At 34.0% G+C, this 19,254-nt stretch overlaps 1 protein-coding gene across 3 annotated transcripts in view; it reads right to left on the bottom strand.

Moving 5' to 3' along the window:
• Positions 1-1,983: 1,983 nt before the first annotated feature.
• LOC137390207 (secretin receptor-like) overlaps positions 1,984-19,254 on the bottom strand; it is a 35,334-nt gene continuing 18,063 nt past the window's right edge. The window contains exons 5-12 of one of the 3 annotated variants that reach the window (XM_068076503.1): positions 18,605-18,699; positions 14,447-14,627; positions 14,129-14,285; positions 11,041-11,101; positions 8,807-8,876; positions 5,648-5,745; positions 4,054-4,195; positions 1,984-2,707 (exon numbers count right to left, since the gene is read on the bottom strand). In XM_068076503.1, coding sequence (XP_067932604.1) covers positions 2,375-2,707; positions 4,054-4,195; positions 5,648-5,745; positions 8,807-8,876; positions 11,041-11,101; positions 14,129-14,285; positions 14,447-14,627; positions 18,605-18,699 — 1,137 coding nt within the window. In that variant the 3' untranslated portion in view covers positions 1,984-2,374. Of the gene's footprint in view, positions 2,708-4,053; positions 4,196-5,647; positions 5,746-8,806; positions 8,877-11,040; positions 11,102-14,128; positions 14,286-14,410; positions 14,628-18,604; positions 18,700-19,254 lie in introns of all 3 variants that reach the window. The other 2 variants (XM_068076502.1, XM_068076501.1) reach the window with 2 other exon arrangements.

Consider the following 19,254-nt stretch of genomic DNA (forward strand, 5'->3'; position numbering starts at 1 on the left):
ATATAAAAAGAAATGAAAACATGGTGCATCAACTCTTTACCATAACATATGCATGTTGTATACTTCGGACATCATAGAAAAAACTTGCAGTAAGTGTGAATGTTATCTATAAATATTGACACCGGACTTGCCTGACCTTGCCTGACCTTGCCTGACCTTGCCTGACCTTGCCTGACCTTGCCTGACCATAAAAACAGAGGACTAAGGAAGAAAACTACAGCAAGAAAAAAGCTAAAGCATGTAATAAGAATAAGTCCTGCTGTTTTAAACTCTGTCATATTTCTGTCGTATTTCACATTATTAGAGTTATTTATGTCTTTGCAGCAAAACTTACATTTATGAAATGTGATTAAATTTACAATTAGCATTTTTGAATTTATACTGATGAGAAACAGAAATTTTTCATATAAATAAAAGATTAATATATATCTAATATTTTGATGTGCATAATCAGGCGGCATAATCATATCACAGGTATAGTTTACAGAAGTCTGTGCGATAAGTATAGAATCATTAAACCACAACACTGGTGGAAAGCTTTTGATACGGTCAATAAAAACCATCAGGCTAAGCTCCTCCACAACCCCTACATCTGTACAGACCAGCGCATCTTGGCAAACCAGCCAAATATTGCAGTGGTGGAAAAGGATACCTAGACGGCTGTTTTAATAGGTACAGCAGTACCCAATGTCTATGACGTAGCCAGCAAAGAGTAGGAAAAAGTGGAGAAATATATTCCACTCAAAGAGGAGACTGAAAAGTGAGAGCATGTATGAGCAACTGTGATGCCAGTAGTCATTGAAGCATTACATGCAACAATAAACACAAGTGAGCTGCAGAAAAGCGGCTATTGGCTAAGAGTTTGAGGTAAGTGCTCAAACTCCCAGGTCTCTAATAGGAGACTTGAGCTAAGGTGAACTTGGGTCAACCAAAGTGAAGAAACTATCTATATGAATAAATGTCTTTACAAAAGTAATTATCTATAAGATAATTACTAACTTTAGCAGTAAATAATTAGTAAAAAATAGTTATTGGTAAGTAAGTAGTAAGTAATTATCTATAAGAAAAATACTCAAGTGAAGCTAATAAAGAGCGTTCAACACAAAGTGTGGAACTAAGTCTATAAACAGTTTTAGGAATAGTGTATGAAAAATGAGTGTAGCTTTCAGCTACATTGTTTAGAGACTGAGTGTAGCTTTCAGTTACATTGCTTAGAGACTGAGTGTAGCTTTCAGCTACACTCCGTCTTTAAGTACAGCTTGATGTGGAGATAGGCATATAATTTTTCTAAAATTTTTCAAATGCGAAATCTCAAAGTATGTTACAGTCTTGGATAAACATAGTTCAGCATATAAAACCACATACTGGTTGGAACATTTATTCCTGATGATTGTAACTAAATACAACGTGAGCTGATCATCTATACAAAGGTACAAATGAACTTTTAGCAAAACTGGTCTGTGATTGGAAGCGTTGAAGCTCATACTATAAATCAATCTTGTGGGACTGTTTATGGTAGTACTTACTCGTTTCAGCAGCTGCCAGGTTCTAGTCACTTACCGTATATTTATAATTTGAATCTATATACAGACAACAGGCAAAGATAAGCACAGCCAATCATTCTTATAGTGTGTTGGTGTAATTTCAAAGTATAGTCTTATAACACAAATAAATAAATTTTTGTTCATTATTTAGAATCTAAATGCTATGTTAGGATGCAAGTAACAAAAATGTGAAACCCCAAGAGGAGCAAGAGGAGTTATCTACTCGATGTGCATACATTTCCACATATACTCTGTTGCAGAGCATGTTCATTTGCAATAATTTTTTTAATCCTTTTTACAAGTGACACACAAAACTAACTCAACTGTACTCCCTCTTTTTTGCCATAAGAATTGTTAGTATGGAGGCTGTCATACACTTCTGCTTAAAATCTACCTGTGCTCTTTTCTCCAATTTCTTATCTCCATCTTTACGTATTGCATATATTTTATTAAAAGTAAGACAATATTTACATACATAGAAATATCACAGAAAGTTGCATGGCACATTTTTATCAGCAAATAAATATATAGATTACCTTTGGCTATATATTATTAAGTACTTGTATAAAGCTATTTACAGCTATTATAAATTGAGCTGACAAGAATGCTGTTGTTTTGAACAATATGCTTAAAAGAGGCATTTAAAAAACTGATGCTTTCTCAATTGATTATAAGTTAAAAAAAATAATTAAGTGATATGGTCGGGTTGGGCTACTAACCCACTTATCTAATAGATAGGTAATGCTAATGTTGACAGCTTTAGAAAAGGCATTTGAAAGTATAAAGTTAAAAATAAATTTTAGAACAATCAGTTCGCAAACTCGATTAGATTAAGAATGGCTGCCATTCATATTTTCTTTGGTTTCTACTTCATTTTGATTTTTGTCCGTCGACAAAAGGATTTGCGACTCTTCTATGAGAGTTGACATTGGACCATTGTTAGAATTGGCACTTTGTATCGAGGCGTTTCTAGATGGCACCCTGTGCAAGGTAAGGCTGTCATTGTCAGAACCTATTGAATGCGAGACGGTTAGGTGATGAGAGACGGTTGCTGATGACTGTAGATGAAAGGTGCGCACAGTTCGCCATCTTTTCCACTTTTTTATGATTTCCGCCCGCACTTCTCCGTTCATGAAGCAGAAGAGAAAGCTCACCATAAGACCCTAGGAGAAAGTTAAATTACCAATCAGTCTTCATTCAAATAAAGACAATCATCATTGGCTTCTAATTACAGACATTATCGAGCAAAGAAATCTACTTCAATTATCACACTAATAGCCTTTGCTCTGTTACTCATGCCAGGTCTGTATTCCCTGATTGCAAGTTGGGGCGGCAAATGTTAGGCGACTAGCTATGAACACCTGAAGGTTTTGAGGGGGCGGTGTAAGCCCCCAATAGGTTTCTCTCATGTAAGACCTCAACCTGGCCTCTCTTGTAAAGTTTTAAAAAGTTTTATCGGAAAGTATAAACTTTGTTCTATTATTTGAGATTTGTTTGTTTTAGGTGATGTAACTGCCAGGACATTTTTAGATTAAATAGGCAAAACTTAACCGCAGTTGAAACGCTCAGAAAAAAGACATCTTTTTCTTTTGAGCGTTTTAACAAAGATCAATTTTGCCGATTTTTTGCGAAGGTTTCCACGCTTTCAATGGGCTATTGCCAACCGGATGTCTGGTAAAACTTGATCTTTTGCAAACCTTTATAAAAGTCGTTAACAAGAATATTTTGTCGATGATGATAATGATGACGCCTAAGAACTACTAAATGTTGATGTTTATTTTTATGGCTTGAAATAAAGTGATATTCTACAGCGATAAAAACCTTTCCCGTAGCCGTCGGGCAAATAACTGTTCGAGTTAATGATTTTGAGGTCGAGTTATCTAAAGCAATTTTATCATTGCGTTGGAACGGACCAAACAAATTCGCTCGAGTTAACCATGTGTTCGAGATAAAATTTTACATTTCATCCGAAGGCGAGTTATCCGAGTGTTGTATAGGGACTGAATGGACTGTACTCCCTATACGACACTGAGTTATCCAAGTTTGACTGTACTTAGCCGCCAAAAATTCCTAAAAAAGTGGGGGCGGCTTAGCCGGCTAGCCGCCCCAGAGAATACGGGCCTGACTCATGCATGCTTTTTCATTAGATATAAGAACCACTGCATAACGCATTTATATGCACATTTACTAAGTTTTCATACAGCAATAGCGCAGCAATAGCCGTGTCACTTTCATTCTGTCGTGATTCAGAGTTGCTGGATAGAAACGAAACATTCCAGCAACACCCATTTTTCGTGCCGTGGAAATGGCCTTGGTGGCCATCACCGTAGCACTTGTGAATGCACATAGATCTTGCTTGGCTTTGATATAAGACATCGCATAACCATCGCTTTACTACAGGGTTTTATGGAAACTTGATCTTTTTGTTGACCCCGGCGTAGAGCTGCAGCACTGGAACACCCAAGTGTCACTACACTATCGCTGTATGGAGATTTAGTGATAGTCTCACCTGGAATGAAGATATTAGAGCGTCGAAGTAAAATCGGACAACCTCGAGCTTCTGCGCTGGTTCACTGAACTCAGCAAAGAGGAAGACAATGTAGTGAACTCCAAACAATGGAATCAGTATGAGAGTTGACTTGGCTAGTTTTCTAAAAAAATCAAAAGCAGACTGCCAGTGTTTTTAAAGATAAACTTACACAAAATTTTAGTAGATTTTATCAGATTTGATCATTTCCGATTGTTTTTATGTGTGAGGTGGTCTGACTGTCAGGATGTTTTAAGCTTAAATTTAAAAAAAGCTTAACTGCAGTTAAAACACTCCAATCAAGCAAAAGTGCAGTTATGACTTTTATAGTTGCAAAGAGATCAACAGAATAAAGGCATGTAACCCTGTAACTTGAACACAATAACCGATAATATCAATAACGAGAGAGAGAGAGACAGGCAGACACACAGCTAATGGCATCATTCCGGCACATATTATACTTTGTTTCTGAGCGTTTCAACTGTGATTAAGTTTTGTCGATTTTAATTTTGAATTTTATAGTAACATAGCAATTAGTGACGTCACTTCGCACGCATTTTTCATCCGAGCAGTTTAACCGCAATCAAGCTTTGTCGATTTTAATCTTGAAACATTGTGACAGTCAGATCATCTCCAACAACAAAAACAATCGCAAAAGATAAAAAATACAGATAGTTTCTGATAAATTCTACAAAAACTTTGTATATATATATATATATATAGTACTTTATTGGCAATTATTTCATTTCACAAATCGAAATGTTTTTCAAATCAGGCCATACAACAATAGTAAAACAAAAAAAGGGGAAAAAAAGCAACAGTTAGCCAGTGTATGTTCCTTTTTAACAGCCGAAAAGTTTCTAAGAGAGAAGGAACCATGTATTTGGTATAAATAAAAGAGCATTATCTAGCATAAAAGTAAAATTTTGAATTAAACTCTAATGTTACGGGGTACAACCTCTAATTAAGTTTTCAAGGCAACACCGAAGCAAAAAAGATTAGATCTGAACAGAGGGTTGAATAGAGTAAAACAGTAATGAAGCAGAAGTTAGTAGACAGAAAGATAAAAGCGGAAGAGGGTTATTAAATCATAATACCACAAGCGACCTTACCGATTTCTCACAGCTCAATTCATCGGTGCATTGCATGGCTGAGCAGAAGCGCTTGTTTTGATTTGTTAGAATAGAAAGTTTTCTTTTTTAATCATTCAAGATTTTTATGGCATTACTAAAAGCAGGTATCTTGCCATGAAGCACTGATGAATAAAAAACTGACAGAAAGTTGCTACAAAACAGCACAAACACCATTTACATGAATTTTCCAGTGCAAGAAACGTACATCTACAGCAACTCTTGGTGATGAGGTGAGAGGCACATAGGCATAAAACTACATCACAATTACTTTACAAGCAAACTACGACAAATGGCTTTACGACCACAAAATAGAACAGTATGAAAACAAGACAAAGATTCTTTTGACACACAAATAAGTACACTTGAAATTATCTGTTGTTATTTTATTTAAACAGCCAGGGTGAGATAATTTCCACTAAGCTCAAACTTGAGTAGATACTTACAAGTACCTGTATACTCTTGACTCGCGGGTGCTTGATGCCGAAGCTCTCAGCTTGGTGAAAAGGAGCCGGATGATGATAAGAAAGAATGTGAAGTTTACCTAAAATTAAAATCAAATGAGCATCTAAAAAATATCTTCAGATTGTGGTATGATAACTCTCTTTTCTGCTTTTATGCTTTTGCTTGGTATGCCAAAATTTGGTGAATTTTAGTACAGCTCTTGCTAGTTTCTCCATAATATGATGTCTTTTATTGTCAACCTTCCACGATAGATAATGTAAAGGAAAGGCTTTGTTAGCAATTTCATAATGACAGAGGTAGCCTTGTATACCTAACATAAAAATTGGCGAATTGGACCTTTTGCATTTTTAGCTCAAGTTAGCGCTGATCCATTATAATACATTGCATAGAGAGCGGAAGAGGAACAACTAAATTCAGTTTCGACAAAATCTAAAGATGCCAGAGCTATCACTTTAAAAAGTTTGTGAAGTTTATCAAACGCACCTTTAAAAACTGTTTGTTGCAATTGCTATGGCAAGCATCCATATCTATTTAGTATAATATGACATACCGTAAAACCTCTAACTGAACGCCACCTCTATTTGAACGCCACCTTTATTTGGCCGCCACCTCCAATTGACTGCCACTATATATGACGGGTTAAAAAATAGAGCGCCATGGCGTTCAATTAGAGATTTAGATTTTACGGTGATTTCACAAAATTTCAGTTTAACATTCAAGCGTAAACAACTAATCATACTAATAAATGTCATTAACTGGAACAAACACAAAATGTTTCTATTGTAAAACTGTAGCAACAAATATTTGAATTTATTAAAGATGAACTCGCATAAGATTTTAGTAAACTTTATTAAAAAGTATTGGTATTTTTCTATTATTTGCAAGTGTTTGTGATGTTTGAGGTGATTTGACTGTCAAGATGTTTTCATATTCACATCGACAAAACATGGTTGCATTTAAAAACATGCCGACTAAGCAAAAGCGTGAATATGCCGTTTATAGCTGTAAAACGAGCAAAATGGAGAGCGTAACGCTGCATAAAATCTACTAAATTTTTGTGTAAGTTTATCTTTACCAACAAAAACTGTGCAGTTGAAAATTATTCCGTACATCTTTATTTCAATAATTTAACACACAATTTTATTTACATTATTTTCACTTTTATTAAATTGTGAAATTTAGGCTTCAAATGGTCTGCTTAGACTTAATGGAGATTCCTCAGGAACAATTATGTAAAAGAATAACAACCCCTAAAAATATTAAGAAAAAAACTAATAAAATAATCCAGTTTTTTGCTGTTAATTACTCTTTTGTGGTTTCAACATGTTGATAAGAAATTTTATGTTCAACAAACCATTTACAATGAAACCTGACACTAGTATAGAGATCAATAACGTCTGGTTAAAGTGTCAAAGTCAAGTGCTACATTTTCTAAGCCTAGTTAGGGTAAAAAGCAAATATTAGAGCTTGCATGCAAATAATATAATATTACTAGTTCCAGCTCTCTCTTATCGACTCAGTAAGACTTTCTGTGCTAACAAGCCCTAGAGTTACTCAGTGGGTTATTGATTGTTTAATGGTCTTTTAAAGTCATATAAAGCTGTTGTAGTAAATATTCAATACGCGTGGTCCATTACTACTTAATGTTTGCGCTTAATAAGCATTACTAGCTGTTGTACAATCAATATCCAAATGGATACAGAGTTGTCTCCTCTCTGTTGAAATATTTATAGGGATATATCCAGATATATATTCAACTAAAATACAATATCCATCACCAAAGTTGTACTATTTGCAAATGCTACCTTGTTTAAACTGTGATTAGAATGTATGAATGTAATGACAATAAAAGTGATTGGCTAAAATATAAAGGGGGAGAAAATTCCTGTTCGCTTTAATAACTTCAAATTATTATTTAAAAACTAAATGTTCGTTATCAAGAAGCTAAACTAGTTTACATGATTGGAAGTGATTGATAGTGATAATGGAAAAAAGAAAGGGTACTGCTGGTTGAGAAATGCAACATTAGCAGTCAAATGGCATTGCAGTGCAATAGGATAACTGCAATTGTAGATGTAATGTACTGGATGCTATTATGTACAACAAACTGCAATAATGGAAGGAAAAGATTATATGTTTATATCTCTCCCCTGCAATAGGAGAAATGCAATATTACAAGTAAAATGGCAAGCTGCTGTGTAATATACACAGTTTAAAAGTTGATTGTGTTGAATGTAGAATGGTTGTGACAGCAATATGCAACAGAAAGCAAGCATTAGCAATCACTTGTGCCTGGAAGTTTTCTGCAAACTGGAGCAAAATAAAGAAAGGTTCTTGTCATAGAGGGGCTTTGTAGTTCGGTCCTAACTTGTACATAAGATGTAAAAAAATTTAGCTAATGTTCTACATAATTTAATGAAACCTTCGGTAATTGGACAAAAAAACATAGGCTGATAAACTGTGTACCACATTTTCGTACCTGTAAATCAATATTGCAATGCCATAATGTTACGATTTACTGAAGGTAAAACAAACGGTCTACGTTTATTACAGAGACCTTGGGCAATTGGACAATGCTATAGACTGGTGAAGTGTGCACGTTTTTCTACTATCAGTCGCACGGCTTTATGGGCGTTTTGTTGGCCGGTCTTAATTTTGAGTAAAAAGGCTTGTCAGGTTTTAATGGCGATTTTAGGCCAAATGAATCTTTCTAGTCATGTATCATCTGATCAGCTAAGTAAGTTTTAGGACATTGTTGACAATTTTCAGACTTGGTAACATATTTAAATAAGTGTATAGGTGTTTTGTATGATTATTATACTTAAACGACTCCAAAGAAAATGGTTAAATTTGTTGATGGGATTTCGGTACAAGGGTTTGGGTATGGCTGTTAACGGATACTTTTCGGGAGTTGTGTGCACATATGCATTTATCATAAAGCTCCCAAAGACACTCGCTTCGCTCGTGTTTGGTCATGGGATTATTAAACATGTTAAGAAATTGACCTAAGTGAGGTTTTTTTCAGAATTGTAGCTGAAATCAAAATCTTTGCTTTAGTGTTTACAAGGCTGAATGAAGGTCAAGGATTTACACGCATTTGCAGAGAGTTCACAACAAAAAGATAAACTGAAATGACTTACAACTATTAAGATGGCTATAGGAACTTCTATGATCCAGCGGTAGTTAATATTGTAGTAGACCATCCAGCATCTAAAAAGTACATATGGTAATATATCAATACAGCTGACCCAATATTGTCATATTTTGGTCTACCCAAAGGATCGATGAATGAGGACTGGAGTGATGCACATATAAATATGGTCCTAACTACCTGTAGACATACAGAAACTTTGTCACACCTCCAGATATAATAACATCAAATATGCAAAAGCTATGAGTGTGCTAAAATTGGAGCTGTTGACCCTTGCAGATATATAGCAGTTGGTGAAAGATGGTTTAGGTTTATATTATAAGGTTATCTCTCCCTCTCTCTCTCTCTCTCTCTCTCTCTCTCTCTCTCTCTCTTTATTTTCCCCCCTTCCTTTCTTCTCTCTCCTTCCCTCTCCCTCCCTCCCTCTTCCTCTCCTTTCTTTTCTCTTCCTCTCTGTCCCACTCTCTCCCTCTCTCTGCCTCTCCTTCTCTATATATCTCTCTTTCTCTTTTGCACTCGGTCCTTTTGAAAATTACTCTCCTATGGATTTGGCTATATAAGGTACATATAGCTTTAATTATGTAACACAACATAAACATTTTGGTCTAGTTTAATCTACCTCAAGCATGCGACTTAGACGTCAGTTGTATTAGATCTGTATGACCACATTTAGCACCTTCCGTTTTCAAATATGTCTGCCCCTCTAGCAATTCTTGTTAATAGGCTTCAGACGTCAACCATGTTCCAACTAGTGATGAGTTGCTTGACCTAATCTTTGCCATTCAGTCGATAACTTATTAAATGTTGTACAACATGTCGCGGACAGCTGGTAAACACAATGGAGCAAACGAGTCGCAATCAACCATCATATGACGAGGCAACATTTGCATTGCTAATTCGGAAATAAATCTCTATAGATGGCCGATTTATTTAGCTATATTATCACGGGATTAAATGGATTATATGATTAATTACATGCGCAATAATTATTTTTGACATTTGAAGGTCTGAAGGACAAACAACAGATGAAGAAAATGATTGTTTCTGTCAGCTCTAAAACCTAATTGCTGTTGTATTTTTAAGCGCAACGGAGCAAATGTCTTTCTACATCTTGACGTTAACTTACACTCATAATAATATAAATGTCATTTTTGCCACATAAAGATCAATGTGATTTTAAGATCTGGTATAAATATTTGTTTCGATCACCATAAATTTTAAAATGTCCAAGTAAAAATACTATTTATATCAAAAACTCCTGAAACCCCCACAATTTCAAGAGCTGAGTGTATTTGTTATCGTAGCAATGAGGGTCCACAGCCACATGTAATACATGTTATGAGTTCGGTTCTGATACTTTGGTGGAGATGTTATAAGCTTAATTAACCCTTTATACAGCGGTAGTAGTACATATAACCCTAACAGTTTTATACATTGGTGGCAGCATTGAATCAGGTCTCCTCTCTGACTGTCTTCGAGCAACGACAAACAATTTCGTAGTACCATAGCATGTCTAAAGACAACAATGCACAATATAAAAATGTTTTTTTTCTAATTTTTCGTAATTAATCATGGTGTCATTTGTCTAAGACTTTAAGCAAAAGTACTCAGTAGCTGATTTATGAACATAAATAAGCTACTGAATATAAGTACTTTTCTGTGCGGTTTGTCTGGAATTATTAGTTTCGTTATTACTTCAAGAGATGGTTAAAATAACTCTATATTATGCAAAAGCTTATGCAATATTTTGTATGCACCATAAAGCTATAAGACACATTTATAATCTTTCCTTCTTTCAAAATTTAATAGTAAAAATAATAACTCAATAATTCTCTTATAGCTGTCATACAGACTCTATTGTGAGCATTTGTGAGCATAAATCATATTAACAATATTTGGTTGTTTTATGCCCGAAGTTTTCCTTATATAATTTTTTTAATTAACGAGATATGAAAATGTCCCTTACAAAATTTTTAAAAAATTGAAACATTTACATACAAATATATATTACTCTATTTCTCAATGGCAGAAAATGTAGAATGTTTTTAATTATATGTTCAAAGTCCATTGCTTATCTAATGCCCTTATATTTTGGGGAGGCGTCATAACCTTAGAAATAAGGTCTTCCTATGGAAGTTTAAAAGCGCACTGTAACTAGATTAAAACTATACATGACTATAGATAAGTAGAAATTGTACATTCTACTAAATTTTTATGACTTACTCATAGTCATCAAGGTAGATTCTCACAAACATCCATGGAATCACAAACAGCAATGAGCTGCCTACAATGATAACAAATGAAGCGATTTTTCACCTCTTTAAAAAAGGTGTCAGCTTAAAATCTTTACTCCTGATAAATTTAATTGTTGTATCACAGTCTATGACCTCTAAGATTTTTTTGCCGGGTCTTTATGTGGGCCGGTTGGGCAAATAGAGTAATTGTATATCTCACAATATCCAATCATCGTGTTTACCCTTGAGTATACAGTTAACCTGAGTGAGTAATACATACTGCAGGCACTGCAGAGTACTTGTAAGTCTGAGCATATATACACATCTACATTTAAAGTGGAACATATGAGTAACTGAGTATTGTGATATACACCCATCATTAGTTGTGTATCGCTACTTACAACCGTGTACATAGCAACTGGTATAGTATACTCCTAAAGCAAAGATTTGTAAACAAAACGTGATTAAATATTTTTCTACTTCAGTATTTATGACATTTTATGTCTACTTTTGCATAACGTTTTTCCTAAAGACAAGCTTTCATAATTAAAACTTTATATATATTTATTTAGTTTTAAGAAAATGTCAAACAGTTTAATAAGAATAAGTAAAATGTTTAAGAACAATGCTGATCCTTTCTGATGGTTTGTTAAGTCAGTTTAAGCAATATCAACAGCTCAGACTTTGAGGTCAACTATTTATCTAGACAAACCTTGACCTATGATCGAATTGACCAATTATGTTTTGATATACAACATAGCTATATCTACATGTATACAATATATCTGTTCTCTTAGCAGAGTAGCGCACTTTAAGCGCTATATATCAAGCCATGTGTTTGATTTTAGCAGCCAACAGTTGACCTATTTTTCTTGTTTTTGTATTTTGATTCTCATATAGCGTAATTTGAAAAACATTTTTATTCAAAATGAGACTGACACCGATAAAGTAATACATATAAACATATAGTTTCAAAAATATGGCGCTTAACATTTCCCGAAACATTACAGTACAGTTGTCCAAGTTAATAAGTTGATAAAAATCAAAACTGAAAAATTAAAATATTTTAAATTATTTAAATTAATCCAATTCATATAATATCAGATTCTAATGTAAGTTAGAGCAGGTTACACTGTGTATTACTATCTCACTCTCTACTAATGAACTTGCGCAGTGTTAATCCTACTCTTCAGTTCACGCGTTTCTAAGGTGAAGTTACTATAAGCGCCTCTTTCTACTGATTATAACTTTATTCTTATAGTTTTGATATACAATGCAAATCTTTAAATTTAGCTTTTGGGAGTTTTTATGTAATAAAATTTGTTTTGGTGCTATGAGTAACTATTTAAATCATTCATCATTATTTTAGTTTAAAAATGAATTCGAAAAACACAATGTATACGTATTCCCATTAGAATGTTTATTCCAACATCTCCACATACGAAGCATTTGTTAGACAGATTAGCTGTGTATGTCAAGGGTTGACTGCACTAATCAAATTTAGTCAGCAGATTAGTTGATGCAATCAGGCTGCCACCGCTGCCGAGGTTTATTCACATTTTTATGAAGCCATTGAAAAGTGTTTAGATGTACCGGAATAGCAAACACAGGCCGCTACAGTAGGAAATGGGTGTAATGATTTCTGCTATATTTGTACCATTCTGTTGTTTTAAAGAATTGATTTTGGGTAAAATTTCCATCTGCTTTATGAACAATTAGGCATGCCACTACCAGACAAGCTCATTAAATATATGAAAGCGTGTGTTTAATAAATGAAATGCAATAAATATCATTTTACTTAGCTATAATTATATTTAAAGAATTTAAAGAAATAATTGTTTAAACTTGATAAAAAATAATCTTCACTTGAATCACTGCTACTAGCCTTAGTGTTTTTAAAAGAAGTTATAATTAAGGCTGAGAGTATACCTCCACACAATCCTAATGATAAATATACATATATAACCGAGTTATTGATATAATGTATAAAAACTGGGAGTTAATTCATATACATAATTGTTGGATTTGAAAGTTTAAGCACGGCTTTATTGATATTATTTTACCTGCTTTCGTACTAAACAACCTGCAACTCTAGCAGCCAACTGATGTTCCTACTCATATACCTAATACAGACCAACCTTGGTATACAAAGTTTTCATTATTTGATCTGTTCCTACTTAAAACCATCGAATTTGGAAGCAAGCATTCTGTTAAAAAGGTGTTAGTTTGTTTAACTTGTTTAACAATAAACATGTATAATGATATATAGCAGCAAAACAGGTGCATCACATAAATCTATATGTGTGTATGAAAATAAGCATATAGATCTATGTAATACGTAAATAAATACTAAATTAGTAAAGTATTAACTTTATTATCAATAGTTTAAAGCAAATTAGACGATGAAACAAAACCCCAAAAAAAGTAAGTTATGTGTAAAAAGTAATAAGGAAAAGGAGATTTTTGTTGATACTTGACCTGAGAGACAGGTAAATGGACATGTATTGTCAATAGAATCAATGATTTTGGTAAAGTGTGGTGGTAGAGTGAGGAATGAAATTAGACATGGTAACTTACTCTAACATACACTAGATACAGCTAAAATTAGTACTTTTATGTTTTTTTAATGTATATCAACAAACCATCAACGCTGTCTTGTTTTAATAACATTTGAAATTTACTTGCTAAAAATGTACGTGAAAACAAAAATTTGGTAAAATTTTAAAATGTTCTAAAATAAATATGTAGATGAGTCACAAGTCAACTTTAAATGAGCGCAGTGAAAGGTCACCCACATGACAGATGTATTTTTCATGTAGTATTGAAGCAGTATGGCTCATGTTTTTAGCACATATTTGATGGCACATTTCACAGAGCGCAAAACCTCAGATAGCAAATAGAATGCACATCAGAAAGACAAATGTGATAGCGTCTATTTAAAAATTATTTCTGGCGAATGTGAGCGGGGTACTTCATTATGTAACCAAGTTGATTCAAAGTGTACATACAGGTGGTGGCCTTGAATCAGAAAGAACTAATCTGCTTTTAGAATGTTTAGCATTGGCTTAACTGCTCACCCCATCCAAGGAGAAGAAACCATCTGATGCTACTTTTGTCAGAGAAGGTGTTGATGAAGATCAACGTAAGAAGGTAAAAACCTTCTACGAACACCCAAACATGGTTTGATAGCCTCGTGTACATCCAGATGGTCGCCAATAGTTTGCATTGCCAATTCTGAAACATTTTCATAAAACCAAGCATATAAAAATGTTTAGCTTGTAGTCATGCCTCTGCCATCACAGTAGTACAAAACTAGAAAATATGACAGCAGATAACAGGTTAGTGGTTAGCGTTCTCACTACAGAGCTGTTGCAGAGAACGCTGAGTTTTCCTACCCCTTCTCTGTCTAGTAAGTCGGGAAAATTGGTATCATCCAACTGATTCGGGTCATGTTGCTGACCTATAACGGTATCGGGTTGATCGGACGTGTAGTAGACGAGGAGCTGCACTATATCTTTGAGAATGAAGGAGACAAACATGTTCATGTGGATGGCATTTCTTGGACAGTGTAACCGTCTGCAATGAGAACATAAATCATATTCTCCGAATCACTTAGTTAGATCTTCCTGCTATGGCAAAGGATTTTGTGAATTCAAGCAGCCGAGATGCAAAATCCTAGTTACATATGGAGTTGATGCTGTAGATTACAGCTATTATAGTTGCAGTCATAGTTATAGTAAATGTTACAGTAGCAGCAGCAGGAGCAGGAGCAGTGATAATGACAGTGACAGAGACAGTGACAGAAACAGTGATAGTGACATAAACAGTGACAGAAACAGGGACAGAAACAGGGACAGAAACAGTGACAGAAACAGTGACAGAAACAGTGACAGTGACAGAAACAGTGACAGTGACAGGAACAGTGATAGTGACAGAGACAGTTGATATACAGTTACAACAGCACTGAAGGTAACCACATATGAGCAGTAGCGAGGTAAATAAGAGACGCCATAAAATGTTATGCTTGGCATCTATGGAGCCATTGTATGGTTTTCTGCTTTGTCTTCTTTGATTAGAGGTAACAGCTAGTTTTATCTGCATTTGTTATCTCTCCATATTATATATTTACTTTTCATATTCTGTTACTCACCCAAATGATATTCATACAATATTTCAGTCTACATCAAACTATTAGTGTTGTAATAGTGATATACTAGATATATACTATCACTAGAGATTATGGTAGTTTATAAAAGGCATTTATAATTATGAGCAAACAGTTATTTAAAAATTATGTGGGCTAGCAAAACATGGCTTGTTGGCCAACCACAGAGTGCATCACCCTAGTTCTATAAAAGAGACTTATGACTTGTACGAATGGTAACTAACCTGTTGCTAGTGAATGCTTGGATAGGGCAGTACTAGTGATTCTGCTATCAACTATGGAAGATAACTCAACTTTGTATGGCGCAAGCGGGTATCTTCAAATATCTATCTGATACTCTACCATTAAAATAGGTTGTGTTCAAGGTACCTGACTGGTGGCTAGAAGTGAATGCAGTTTTAATACTCTATGGCTATAGTTTTTATGACCTAGTTTATTAATCTAGATTAGAGTGTTGTTACTATTTTTACTATTACTATTACTGGGATCAGTTCTGGTCTTGTACTGTTGGTAAGACAAGACTGCTATGTTAGGTTGTTAGGTTGTTATTTTACAAGCCATCATATAAGACTATTCATGTCTTGTTTTATAAAATACTATAGAGCTACTGATGCTACTTGAAAACACTGATCTTCCGCATTTGATGACCTTCTCAGGTTTTGAGAAAGTTGTCTAATAAACTTTCTTAACATTTTTATTGTTAAACCGGCACTAAAATACTAGAGCTAGCCATGTTAAAATACATGCACTAGCTGTATATTAATAAATGCACCTCATACGAATTTGAGAACTAGTAGAGCTACTCATATGAATAATATGGTAAATTTGTACGATTATAACTATGTAACATACATGTAAATGATAAATTCAGAGTGATCAGTACAATGCTTATATATTAACAAATCCACTGCAATTACAAACTAATGTATGTAATCTTGTCTCTTGATCTCATAAACAAGTGTGCAGGATAAAGTATAAAAGGAAAGAACATTCTAGAGACATCATTCCTGTTGGAGGTACAGCCAAATTTAACAGTACTGCTAACTCAACAATGGAAATTAGAGAAGCACACTTCAAAGCTAGCTATAATAGCTTACCTAAGCTCACTTGAATATCTTAATAGCCATTCTTGTCTTCCGTTAATTGATTAGCTAAACCACATTTCTGATAGGAACGTTTTCACCAAATTTAGAAAGTGATTAGAGAAAAGGTAACTACAAGGATGACCACAACTAAGTTGTACTCATACTTGACTGTAATTAGGGAAGCAAGTGTTTGATAGGTGATGCACATGAACATATCTGGTTGTCTTTAGAGACACAACCTGGTGTGTGTTTCACAAATGAACATATCTGATTGTCACTAGAAATAAGACTTTTTATGTGTTTCGCAAATGAACATATCTGATTGTCAATATAAATAGGACTTTTTATGTGTTTCACAAATGAACATATCTGATTGTCAATATAAATAGGACTTTTTATGTGTTTCACGAATGATCATATCTGATTGTCAATATAAATAGGACTTTTTATGTGTTTCACAAATGAACATATCTGATTGTCTATAGCAAGAGAGTCTGTCATGTGTTTCCCTCATAAACATATTTGACAGCATTACCTATTAGAGATAAAAATATTTGTTATATCATACACATGAACATATCCGAGAGAGAGGTATTGCGTATGTTCACCTATGAGTATATAACTATGATACGTAACTTCAGATAAAGATACAAAAAGTTAAGTAGTAAATAAATAATGATCATTCATAGCTATTAAGTTGAATGCGGAAACAGTCTTTCACCAAAGTAAAAAAGAAGTTCAACAAACAAATAGTGATATATATATAGAATGTAACTATATAATGTATAAATATATAATGTATAATATGCATATGGTATTTAATATATAATGTCTATACATGCAATGTATATAATAATGTATAATATGTGTTAAATTCCACTCCTCACTATTTTGGACCCTGCCTAGCTCACACTACTAACTGGGCTTAATCAGCTGTTTCCAAAATGGGAGGTGGTGAGATCAATAACTATCCAATACCCTTTCTCCGGTACATCATGCAACCCGAATCTCTTACTGATGGACTAACATTTGTTGTTCTCAATTTCAGTTTATATTTTAGCCAATTTCAATATTTTATGATGGTTTTAGTGCTGGACTTTTATTGAAATGTTTATTTTAGTCATTCTCCGTTTTACATAAACATCAGCAAGTCTAAAGAGATGGTCAAATACTACTACAATCAGGGTTACATACATATGAATAAAGGATCGTTGATGTAATACTTATCCTTTTTACCTATTTTAAGGACTCAAAATTTCATGCACTTTTCCATTCTTCAGAGTTTTAGAAATGCAAAGAATTGTTTGACATGTCAAGTAGCTGAAAAGGCTTTAAGCTAAGATCTTAGCTGTTTTGGGCGCAAAACTAAACAGCTACGTTAGGATTTGTCTGCTCACACTATATTGGTGCAATAGAGCAGCCCCTTTTTATTATTTAACCAGAAGTTTCATCGATGACAATTAGTATAAATAATTATAGTAGATTTTTCAGCTCTGCTGTGAATAATTATTATATATGTTTAATTCAATGACTTTGGTTTTTATGAAAATCTGGCAGAGTATCAGCTGAAGCAGATCATTTGCAACCCTTACTATTACTACTACTACCACCACTACTCCTAATATTACTATTACTACTACTATTACTATTGCTACTACTATTACTACTACTCCTAATATTACTACTGTTACTACTATTACTATTGCTTCTACTATTACTACTAATACTACTACTACTATTACTACTACCGCTACCGCTACCACTACTACTACTACTACTCCTACTATTACTACTGCTACTACTATTACTACTAATGCTGCTACCACTACTCCTACTACTCCTACTACTACTACTACTCCTTTTAATATTACTACTACTCCTTCTAATATTACTACTGTTACTACTATTACTACTATTACTACTAATGCTACTACCACTACTCCTACTACTCCTACTACTACTACTACTCCTTCTAATATTACTACTACTCCTTCTAATATTACTACTGTTACTACTATTACTACTGCTACTACTATTACCACTACTACTACTACTACTACTACTACTACTACTGCTACTACTACTACTTTTACTACTACTACTACTAATATCTTACTAGCCATTTACAGGCTTTAAAAAAGGAAAAGGTAAATGTATGTTTTATTGTCCTTATCAACCATTTTGGATCTGTTTTTTGTTCATTTTATTATTCTCTGTCTCTTACCCTATTTTTTTCGTACCCACAACCAACCCTTGTCCTCTTACACATCACTCTCCTTTTCTCTCATAATTTATTTCATTACCTTAAGAAGAACATGACGACAAGAGCGACAAGCAGAGAGAAAACAGAGACGCTGCAGCCAACCAGGTACACCAAACCCAGACGTCTCAAATGTGTCTACAAAAGAAAAGAAGGGATATTGATGAGCTCAAGCTTTCATTAAACACCACTCAGCAATTAGACTTTAAAAATTCTGCTATACAGTTGGTTATCTTAGCTTTTATGCATATGTTTCAAATAGTTCTAGAATGTTTCGACGATTCCCAAAAGACAATATTGCAAATAGTAGCCAACTGTTGCCCTTCCTTTTTTCCTTTGTTTTATGATTCATGTATGGAATAATTTTAAAAACATTTCTTCTGTTTGAAATGAAATCATTGCCAATAAAGTAATAGATAGAAATATAGTTTTGCTTATTTATTAAACTAGTTACACTATCAGGAAACCTCGTGCTTAGCAGTTGACATGCTGATCGCGAGTTTAAGCCTTAACTGTGCGATTTTTGGCAAAAATTTTGTAGAGAACCCTATAAATCCTGTAGAGAAATATTCCCTAATGTAGCAAATGCCTTTAAGAACTTTCCTATAAGCGCACACTTGGCATAATTGTCTATAAAGCACAAGAACACCTGCATCTAGAAAATGAGCTGTCAAAACCGCACACTGAACCAGC

This window comes from Watersipora subatra, chromosome 3 (genome assembly GCF_963576615.1).
Source record: "Watersipora subatra chromosome 3, tzWatSuba1.1, whole genome shotgun sequence".
NCBI classification, from domain to species: domain Eukaryota; kingdom Metazoa; phylum Bryozoa; class Gymnolaemata; order Cheilostomatida; family Watersiporidae; genus Watersipora; species Watersipora subatra.